Source organism: Genypterus blacodes, unplaced genomic scaffold, assembly GCF_046128005.1.
Source record: "Genypterus blacodes isolate CSIRO-AG114 ecotype Tasmania unplaced genomic scaffold, CSIRO-AGI_Gbla_v1 ptg000052l_1, whole genome shotgun sequence".
Classification (NCBI taxonomy): Eukaryota; Metazoa; Chordata; class Actinopteri; order Ophidiiformes; family Ophidiidae; genus Genypterus; species Genypterus blacodes.
In genome coordinates, this window is record NW_027466864.1 from 6,237,745 (window position 1) to 6,249,105 (window position 11,361).

The following is an 11,361-nucleotide window of genomic DNA, read 5'->3' on the forward strand; positions in this document are numbered from 1 at the left end:
AGTTGGTATACGTAGAGACGGAGGGAATAAAGTCCATCTGTGGGCCCCAGTTGTTGGGCGATTCAAATATCCTCGCAATATCGCTCCATTTGTCTGTACTTTGTGTCTGGCACTAACCCAAGCACTTAAACTAATCTGTCTCCATATGTTGCCTCTAACACACGCACACACACACACACACACACACACACACGGGCCACCCAGGAGAGTAAATTAGCTTGGTGATATGAATAAAACGAAATCAACAGGAAGTGTGTATAGCCTGAGCCCGAGTAAATACCAAATGCTTTTACTGTGTTTGTGTGTCTGCACTTTATTGGAATAAAGAACGAGTCCCAGCAGTGAGTTCCTGAGTGGGGGTCTTAAGAATGTTACTGTTGTTACCTAGGAGAGGTTTATTACCGCCGTCAATGGTGCATTACTTTCCCCCTTTCACGCTGGTACGGCTTTCACTCTGAAACAAAACCACACCCACACTCCCCCCTCTACCCCCGTGTTACTCACATGGCGCAGGGCCGCACGTCGTCACCCTGAGGCTCGCAAGCCTCCGACTCCTCCAGCGAGGGGCACTCCTCCCCGTCTCCGACCGGAAACTGGAGCACCTTTCTGGTCCGATTGCGAACGCCGCTGGGAGCCTCGGGGTCGGTGCAGGTTTTGGAGCAGGGGCTCCAGTCTGACCAGTCGCTCCCCTGGCAGTCCTTGGGGAGCACGCAGGTCTGGACGGTCGGCGGTAAGCCCCTCGGCGTGCACAAGCTGGGAGAGGAGAGTGTGAAGAAGCTGATTTGAGTATTATTAGATTCCTTGAAGCCGAGCAAGGCTTTCATGTAAACATAGAGCGGTTTCAGTAGTGCACATCACAGAGGAGCATCCACACCTCTGACTGAGACTCTCTGTGAGTCACCATGCACAAGTCAAACACAACTCCACCAGCAGGACTCATTCTAGACTTGAATAGCGTACAAACAGTTTCATTGAAAGCAGTAGACTTAAGTGAAGGACCAGGGTTTGGATTTGTGAAGTCCACCTGTAAGTTCACTGGGAGAACTACGGGTTAAAGTCATTGCATCGCAGAGAAAAGGAACAGGAGTAGTGCTTATTTGGTTTGGTTGATTGATTGAGATTATAGATCGAATTCCAAATCAAATGCCAAGGATCACCCTGGTATGTAGACGATCATGACTCGTCCCTTTAGTTCCCCAGGTAACACTAGACAAGTGTCAGTCAGGCTTAAAAACAAGAACATGATTTATTGCCTGAATCACAGTCTAATCAAAGTTCAATCAAAGAGAGACACCACGTTCCGCAGTGACCAAAACTCCTTCTAACATGTCTCACTTAGATAAATATAAATATACATCAATAAGGAAACCCAACAGATGCTTTGCTGATTGGCCACTTTTCTTTTAAAGCCTAAAGCCTAAAGTGAGTACAGATATTTTCCTGGAAACTAAATTCAATGTGACAATAATCTCTGTCTGCCAGGTGGCACCGCCCCCGTACCAAGACTCCTTCAGCCACGTTTACGCTCTTTAAACACGTCTGAGGAGCCGATACGACACTAAACGAGGCGTGTAAAGCTCTAAGCTCTCTGCCACGTTCTGTCACCTCATTAGCATTCAGGCTGCATAATCAACTTCACCTTAATAATAAAACAGGAGGCTTCCAGTATCTTAAGTGTTTGGACAATCAAGAACACCAACACAACTCATGATGGGATAGTCGACAGCCTTTTGATCATCTCAATAACATTTAGCTGTAATGAATAACACATCCTCCTCTTTGAGCCCTTTGGAATCATTAGAAATTTGCTCTAACTAAAGCCGAGTGCTCTCTGCTACTCCGTCTACATGTCTTTCCCCTAGGGGCGATGCAGCTGACGAGCTATTAGTGCTAATTACAGCTCTGCTTCATTTAGAAACCTCTCATTTCGACGCTGCCACCACACTTTGCCTCCAGCGACTCAGACTTCTGCTTTAAATGAGGAAATGTATGAGCTCCGTGTACGAGGCCGTGTTTTCACTCTTTGCGTGTGCAGATTGGAACACCTCTGCTTAGCCCAAGTGGAACGCCGCTGTGAAACTATTCCACTTTGTACTCCTGCCAAACACATTTGGCGTGCTGGCTGCCTTGAAAAAGCAATAAGGCGTTATAAAGGAAAATGTGATAAATGTAATGTGATGGCTAGATTTTCCGTCTCCAATGGAATTTCAATGGAAGGACTCGTTTCTCTGCGACCAGATCCTTTTCACTTTTTGCCGTTTCTTGGTTTCGGTGCCTGAGCAACTTTGCAGAGATTGTGAAGTCGCGGTAGAAGTCTGTCTCATTGTGTCTCAGTCATTCAGACAGAATTAGGACACAATCGTTCTCCATTCAAATACGCTAGACATCTCAGAATCGCTCATTTTTTAAGCTTTTTGAGTTTCAAACACAACAATGGACTCAGAGGGCTTCACCCAAAATAGACGCTCAGAAAGTCTAAACTTATAACTCCAATTGCATTCATCAGAATAGTCACAGTTGAAAGGGTTTCCTATGGGAAATGTGATTAAGAGTCTTTCTACAATTTCAGTACCTTGAAGAAAAAGCCGTCTGAGAGGAATTTGAGAGCGGAAAAAGATGTAAGAGGCACCAGACGGGACATTAAGGGCAATGATGTGCTGCGATACGCTCTACGTGATACCAGCTCTACGCCGCAGCAGCTCTACCTTCAGTCTGTGATTCAAGACAAACACAAGCACACGACTGGGTTCTCTTAAAACAACCAGGCGTGAAGAACGATCCTGTCTGGGCTGAAGCGGGCGTGCGGGAACGACAGATGCACTTCAAACTAAATAGGAAATGAAGCCAGCAAGATGTTGAGGGAGCGTCTGGTCGGGATTCATGACTGTGTTACTGCTTCAGTGGGAAGTTCCACTTTTCTCAAAGTGGCAAAAACAACGATGAATATTTCAGAGAGGAGAACTAAACCAGCAAAGGATGAATATTGATGCTCCTGAGGGCGCCAGACTTCTTTTCATGCTTCCTTTGAAACGTCTGATATCAGTCACTGCTGACAGCGTGGCACCAACAAAGCACTAATGAATAGATTTAGTACATAATTGATCACAAGTGTGAATACAGTGGTGTGTGACAGATACAGTATACAAGATAAATGGAGCTCCGCTGCACTGACAGCACCGGTGTTGCTTTCCAAGATATCACAAACCTCATGAAACACAAAATCTGAGGTTCTGGGCAGCGCCACAGACAACTTCAGTCAGAGGTAGAGGAGGAGGAGAAGACAGCAGTCGACTAACTGTATACCTGCTATGGATTCGTATTCCACATATTCAATGTTACAGTGGGGTTGGAGACTTTGTGGCTGCTTGATTCTAACAATGTTACCCAGCTGAACATGTATGGAGTCATAATGCAATGGAAAGTACTTTGCATTAAGGTATTAATTCGGTATCTGGATGCTGTCGCCATAGTTACACTGTTCAAGTCCAAGCCTGGCGTTGTTGGGGGGGTAGAGTGGTTAGTACCATTTCAGATTCCATGGCCCTTGACTAAGGCACTAGGCTAAGTGCTGGAGCGAATACACACTTTCATCACTGGATAAATAAAGAGATTCATCTTCCTTGCTCCTTGGACGACCCTCATCTACTTCTAACTAGTACCTCATTACTTATTTATGTGGGCAGCTCACATCCCGGTCCCTTCAGGAGGGCAGAGCAGCGCTGATGAGGAGAGCTGCTGCTTTCTACACTTCAGCTCATGAATGTGTCTGTAGTGATCACATGACATTCACCCCCCCGGAGCTCAGACGCCAATCAGATGAGTTCAACTTGGTCGTATTCACACTATTGTTTGTCAAAACAGTAATAGAGCTGTCATGCCTCAGCAAACCCTCAAAACACACTCCGTGCTCTTTGCCCTTAATATTGATTTTACTACTTTTCCAAGTTGACTTTGCGGCGTTGCGAGGAAACCATTTTGCCGGTGGCGTTTTGAGTGACACTTGATTTGTTTGTGTTTCCTCGGAACATATCATTACGCATCCGCTCAAACCCCCAGGACAGAATCCAGGGAATGGGCTTACCTCAACAGTTACAGCCACGCCGACGAGCTCGCGTCATAAAACGACTAGCATTGCCTTTTCAATCCTCGCCAGCTGACATGAAATGCAGTGTGTGAGATTTGCCTCATTGCTCTGACGGCACAGCGACGGCAAAGACACATTGGATAAACATCCTCCATCTGTCACCTCCTGACAGGGGGAGGAAAGACTTCCACCAGCACACGTCTGGATTCATGTTCTGTCTGTTTGGAGCTGGTGTTTGGTCGTGTGAACCAAAGACACACAAACATCTGAGACACAAGTAAATATGAGGCCTTACTCCCAAAATAATGATACCTCCAACAGGCTGAGACACAGATGGACACGAGTATGAAGACAGGCAGACATGATACAGGTGAAAACAAATCCTTCTTGGCGGAGGTAAAAACACAGGGATTAATATCATCAAAGGTCACTCACTTGCGTCCGACTGCGCTCCCGTTCCTGTGTATGCAGGTCACGTCCCGAGTCTGGTAGCCCACCTGGATGTCCCAGAACGGACTCTCCTGCCGGTTGAGACGGTTCCTGTTTCGTTTCTTCTGGATTAGCTCCCTGGTCTCAGGATCTTTGACCCCTCTGTCTTTAGGCCCTCCTCCTTTTCCTTTCCTGCGCTTAGCTTGACGCGCTGATCTCGTCTGCGGGAGGGCGCAAGGGATCCAGAGGCCAACCCTGAGGCTGTACATGCCCTCCGGACCTTTACAAGGCCCGGGCTTACAAGACTGGAACTCGGTTAGGTTGGGACAGATGGCACCTCCGAAAAGTGGAGGGACCAGGACGCTCCGGACTCTGTTCCTCAGTCCTGTGCCGCACGTTTTGGAGCAGGATGTCCAGGGAGAGTATTCAGAAACCACACAATCCTGAGGGCACGGGATCAAACAGGCCTGCTCCAGGCGAGGCTGAGGCTCAAAGTATTCACAGATGTCGTCCTCTGCCGGGGACTCATCTGACTGCAGCACGCAGCCCACCTCGCGGGTCTGGATGCCCTCTTCGCCCCCGCTGCATAGGAACGGCCGCATAGCCCCAAAGGTCCTTGCTGACACTGGCACACATTCATTCCAGGCACCCAGTTTCCAGTCATAAAGGCTCTTGTGCCAGTCACACACACGGAAACAGTTCCTCTGGTTGGAGGGGCGCTGGCCCTGGTCACAGTTGGTGTGAAGGGTCGTCCAGCCGTCCACATGGGCGCACCAGACTGCCCGGCTTTGGCTGCCACCTGGGCCGCAGTCGCTGCCCATGCACCTCCCCCATGGACCTGGAGAGACAAGGAACAGGGTTTAGATAACAGAAAGATGAAGAAGAACAAACCTTTAGCTTCAGCTGTAAATTAAAGAAGACATTGTCTAAACTGAGAGAAACCAAAGGAGGAAGCATCAATAATACACCGAGAAAATGCTGGCAGAAAGCGTAGAGTTTACATTGATTTAGCCTTTGGTCAATTTGACTGTAGAGAATCCTAACATTTATTCTTTTTAAGATAGAATTTCATATTCAGAGTAGTGAAACAGGAGGCTTGTTGTAGGTTGAGAGGTCGTGAGCAGACGGTTAGTGCAGAATTCATTAACATCTCATATTTGCAGTGTACGGATCAATGAATACCCATGTCATTTTCAAACTGTACTCTGCCTTCAAAACAGAACTTCACGCGCAGCAATTAGCAAATCTGTGGCTGTAAACACATCAGACCTTTGACTACTGAACCGGGGCTGTTCATATTCGCTCCCTTCCAGTTTGAACATAAATAAAAGATGAAACAAAAGCATCAGTGACTTACAAAGCACCGCACAGGATGACACCTCCGATGCACAGACCTTTCTAATGTGCTCTTTGATGTAAAACGTGTTGACAAGCTGTTGCTAACCCCCAGGAGTTCATTTGTGAGTGCGAGAAATATGTCACAGGCAATATGAAAGAACCCCCCCGCCCGTTCTGTAAAGACTGTAAAGCCGTTAGACTATATAAAAGAAATCTGAAATTATTCACACGGGCAGAGTCTCGTCTACAGTATCGATCCAACTCTATTAGCAACCAGGCAGCAATCAACACAACGTCACACACAGATAGAGTTCATACTTCTACACATACAGGATACGGAACAAGGGGACTTCCTGCCTCATCTGAAATGTTTAGCAACGTGCTGCCGTTCCTTTGGCGATGGAATCAAACTACAGCTCAACCGTCCGGATCACACTCGGTGTTCAGAACGAACGCTCGCAGGTTTCTAGTCCAGCTGAGGTGAAGACTGAGCGAGTGCTGATCTTTGTCATCAGCTGTGGGTTGTTGCCAGTTGGACTGAACCCAACCAGACGTTCTGGCTCAAAGTACGAAATGTTGGCGGTAACGATCAATGACCTGATTGGCCTCCGCTACCAGAGGCACTTTAAAGATGTAGGAAAACTCTCCTTAGACTAATTCTAGCACATATAGAGCTCACACAGGCCGCTGCTCTCTCTCTCCCTGCCTCACTGAGGGAACTGTGAATATGCAAATACGGTGTTCATCCACCAGCCAACAGCCCCGAACGCGATACCTCGCCAACGCCGACACACACACGGCAACCGCACGTTATTTAACAACACGGTGTCGAGCTGATTCCACGTCTGCGTGCTCAGAAGCTGTGATTGGCATCCACCGATTTCTGATTTGACAAATTGTGCTTGCACGCCACGAACATCAGCGAGAACAGGAAGTCTTCTTTTTGGCAGAGGAAACTTTGCCAGCAGCTTCTCAAGCATCCATGGGAATTAATTAGGAAGAAAAAAAAACACATATTTGAGTGGAGGAGGCTCTGATATGGGAAGCGTAGCTGAGTCGTCCCATTCCTGTCAGCTGGTCCTCCTGGCAGGTTGAAACGTGGGCTAATTGACGTGTGCTGGCTGCTCTGTTGGCGGCTGCTCTGTCCAGAGCTACCGACAGCACAGAGGAGCACACAGACAACTCGCTGAGGAACTTCACATTTCACCTTCACATTAACTACATACAGCGGGTAATTGATTATATTAGTATCTAGCCTACAGCCCGTTGGCCCCTGAGTGGTGGGTTGCCATGGAGACGAGGGCCTCGTTTGGTTTAGAAATGGCTCCCGGAGCAACCCAACGCCCCGGATGACATCCTGTTTGAATCCTCCTCTCTCATCCCTCATACAGCTGATGAGGTTAAGCTTCAGTCAGCGTGGCCACAGGAGCTTCAAAGCATCGTAGCCTCGTCCCTTCAGTCCTCTTTGTGTCAACAGACCAGATCAATGTCCGTCAGTTCGGATGGTGTTTGTGATTCAGGCTCTGTTTGGGCATTAACACCAAAGTCATGCATACTTAAGAGTTGTTGTTGTCGTGTGAGGTTTATCCTTTGGGGTTCAGACAGATAAGGACAGCGGCTGGATGAGAGCCGATAAGATAAGAAGAGATAAACGCAGTAAAGAACACGCTGGTGTAGAAGCGGCGAGTCGGACAGGAAGAGAGAGACGGCACAGAAGCCTCCCGGGCTCGTCTAACGTCTCCAAACAGATTAAACTTTTCTACTCTGAGACCCCGCGCTCAGTGTGTGACGGCCAAACGCACAATCAAAGGGTTCACACAAAGGGAAAATCAGGATTCCAACCCACATCCTGGGTCTGAGCGCACACAGCAGGGGGTCCTCTATGGTCCAGTAGCTTTGTTTTCAGTTTGTAATCTCTGTTATGGTATCAGCACTTATTTGCTTTATAAATCAGATCTTCTTGCATTGTTACAGTCGTGTCTCCAGCTGGGGGGCAGCTTCTCTTTCTTTCAGGCTTGTTCTTCAGTTTGTTCTTTAGTTGAGTGGGTTTTTGTGGGTTTAGCCTGCAGATCCCTCTGACACTGTGTTTGTGTGTTGGTCTGTACAGATGAAGAGCATCACGTCGTGTCAGCATGTTCTCTGTCTCTGTATGTCAAAGCATTACTCTGTTTATAATAAGATTAGCCTATTTATGTGAGGATTTTAATTTGCTTGTAGCCTGGAGGCGAACGTTTCAATATTTGAATATTTCCGTCAAGAGCACCGTCTGATAGTTAGACTAAAGCCCTTAACTGGGATTTATGCAGGTCGGTCCACTGCAGTGAAGGCTGGTGGGAGTGTGTTTACATGTGCTCATGCAGTGTTGACCCACAGTGGAGCAGAGCACAGCTAATCCCATCAATCAAATCAAATCACACTCCATTTTGGTAATGATCACGAATTTTTACTTAAACGGTTACTTTTAGTTTCGTTTGTATGTGAGTGTGTGAGTGTGTGTGTGTGTGTGGGGGATTAGAGTGTGTGCTTGGAGAGTGGGCAGCATTACTGGCTGATGTTGCAGACGCAGCAGCAATTAATTGTCAATCAAGTGGTTGTAACATATTTATGTCTTTGTGCAGTGAGGACGGAGTCGTCAAGACACGCTGACAAGGACAGAGGACAGAGGACAGACAACTCATTCCTGTGACTTCCACATATTAGAAATATAAATAACTGTGAGCCGTCAGGTCTCTATGTTTGTGAAATGGAACATCTGCTGAGATGTAAACGTTCCTGCTCTGATCTGCAGCAATCTAAATGGAAATGGAGTTTTATCATTCAGCTATGAAAAATATTCCCTCTGTTTGTTCATTATTGTGGTTGATATTGAATTTACTGATAAGAATCCAGAGCTGCTTTGTTGTAAGACTTCACCTGAACGAGGCGGAGAGCAGATCTGCAGCACAGACCAACGAGCAGCCGCAGCTCGGGCCGCAGCTCGGGCCGCAGCTCGGGCCGCAGCTCGGGCCGCAGCTCGGGCCGCAGCTCGGGCCGCAGCATAGGCCCGGCTCTGTATTGATCGTCAGACTGGTAACACATCTCAAGCTTAATGAAGCATTTGAACACCGCAGCTCCTTGCTCCAAGTTTGGCCACGACACTAAAGGGTGAGAGTGTGTGTGTGTGTGTGTGTTGTCTTGTCTCTTATAATGAGCTAATTTAACCCACGCTGTAACAGAATGTGATTTTCCTCCCTGTGTAAACGTCTGCAGAGCCCTCGGCCCGGCCTGGAGCCTCACACCGGGCTGCCAGTGTGATATCATCAGTGTGAGGGCGAGGGTCCGATCCCTGACCGGGCCTGAGGGTCCGATCCCTGACCGGGCCTGGAGTGTCCATTTAATGAACAGCTTCTTTGTTCCAGCAGGGCCGGCTCCTCTAATGAAAGACTCTCTGTGTGTCCTCTCCTGGCTCCGCTCCGGGTTTTCTCCCAGAATCTGGCGCTCAGGGCCTGGACCCCTCCTCCCTCCCCCGGGGGGTCAGGGTTCATCTCAGGACCGTCTCTCACCGCCTAACCGCTGCGTCGCCGTATCGTGCGTCTTTACATCGACTAGGGCGCTCGGCTCATTTTTAACGGAGCGTTAAAGGTCGGGTGAGATACGGTTATGAGGTTTGACTCGATCAGCAGAATGGAGAGGCAGAGGGCCGCCGCTCTGTAAAGACAGAGTGCACTTAGAGCCTTAATGTGCTGGAAACAGAGCGGCGGCTGCTCGCTGTCAGAAGCTCTGTATTATTTCAGGCAAACAGGCGGCGTGTGAGAGGGATAAGTGAGTAAATGTACATGTTGTGTAGTTGTGTAGTTGTGTAGTTGTGTTGCGTCCCTCAGGATTGACTCCCACACACTTCCTGTGAACCAAAATGAGTTCAGTCAACTTGTCAGATTAAATCTAATTTACAGAAGTCTGAATGGTTTTCATTCACTTCCTGGACAGAAGCTGGACCACAGATGCATTCTGGGAGCTGCTTCATACATAAGGGGCTGAGAGAAAAGGAAATTGATCCGTCAGCCCTAAAGCAGGTGTCAGGCTTTTAGTTTGAAGGGACATTCACACACACACACACACACACACACTCACTGTCCTCCTTTATATTTAACATGATCCTGATCCTGATTCCTGCATGTAACGCTGTGCACACTGAGTGCAGACGGGCCATGTTAGACACAGAATAACACATCGTTGTGTCCGACTCTGATCCCCGGTCAGAATTATTGGCACCTCAGTTGCCGTGGTTCCTCCTCCATGCAGCATGAAGCTCAGACAGAAATGAACCCTGAGCTCTACGCTGTGATGATTGCATGTTTTGCAAAGCCTACAGCAGAAATAAGTTTTACACGCCAACGTCTCCCCTCAGACTCAGCACAGCAACGTGTTGGCTGCAAAACAAATCTGTGCTCAGCACGGCACAGAGCTCAACGCTCGAGATCTGCAAGAAGTGCAGGAACTCTCTGCCTCCCGGGTCCACAGAGTCAAAATGCTGCGATTCCTGGCACGCAATCTACGCCATCCCCCACTGAGCTGAACCGAACGGGTCAAACTGCAGCCGCTTAGCAACGCCGGTACGTTCCCCTCTCCATTTAACGGGCGGCGCCGTACATCAGGCTCAGCGCGGGGAAGAGCGGAGAGTTATCAAAGGGAAGGACCGCAGGCCAACGCCACGCATCTGAGGGAATAACTGAGCCGCACAGCGTTCACGGGTGATTGTTCACCCGGGTGATCGCCGCCCTCGGCTGTGCGGCGGCGGCGGCAGCGGCGGCGGCGCTCTGCATCGACTAAAGCTCACCTCTCCCTCTCCATCTACATTTCATTAAGTGTAATGCTGTGATTGTGCTTGCATGGCTTCTTTGATGACTGGTATTCATCACAGCCTCTATAAAAACCTCCCAGCAGCCTTTTCTGCTCCTCGCTAAATAACTTCCCCTCTCTAATCTCTCTTCTTCCCTTCACAGATCCAACCCTGCTGGAAGGAGACAAGCGTTTGCTGTTTTTGCCTGAATGAGCATTAAAACGTTCAGCTGACAAAACTGAGAGATACCCAATCAATAATAAGAAAATATAAGCAAGGATTCCACCATCTTAGAATAAACTCAAGCTAATTTCAAAAGGAAATGCAGATGAGACTCCAAGCACTTGAACGCCTCTCCGTCCTGCTCAGCTCCTCCCTCACACCCAGCTGCACTACATCAGGCCGTAAAGGCGCCTTGACAACATGCAGTAACCACGGTAATGATGCTTGAAACGGCCATTATTCTGAGTCACTCTCCCGCCATGAACATTACTTCAGACTCAGTCTTCAAACTTTAAATAGTCCCGTGTTTGTGGCTCTCTTGGCTCTGAGTCGCTCCTCTTCACTCCAGAGGCCTCCTGCAGGCGGCGCTACACCTTTAGATCCAACACAACTGATCCTCCTCAGGAAAGCAAATCAATCTGAGGTGATATCGATGCAGTTTTGATGCGATATGTCCAAACCCTGGGAT

General features: G+C 48.4%; 1 protein-coding gene across 1 annotated transcript in view; it reads right to left on the reverse strand.

The window, feature by feature from the left end:
* thsd7ab (thrombospondin, type I, domain containing 7Ab) overlaps nt 1-8,929 on the reverse strand; it is a 70,567-nt gene extending 61,638 nt beyond the window's left edge. Inside the window, exons 1-3 of the mRNA XM_076150214.1 lie at nt 8,800-8,929; nt 4,520-5,351; nt 505-753 (exon numbers count right to left, since the gene is read on the reverse strand). Of these exons, the coding sequence (XP_076006329.1) occupies nt 505-753; nt 4,520-5,351; nt 8,800-8,929 (1,211 nt within the window). The remainder of the gene's footprint in view (nt 1-504; nt 754-4,519; nt 5,352-8,799) is intronic.
* Nucleotides 8,930-11,361: the final 2,432 nt, after the last annotated feature.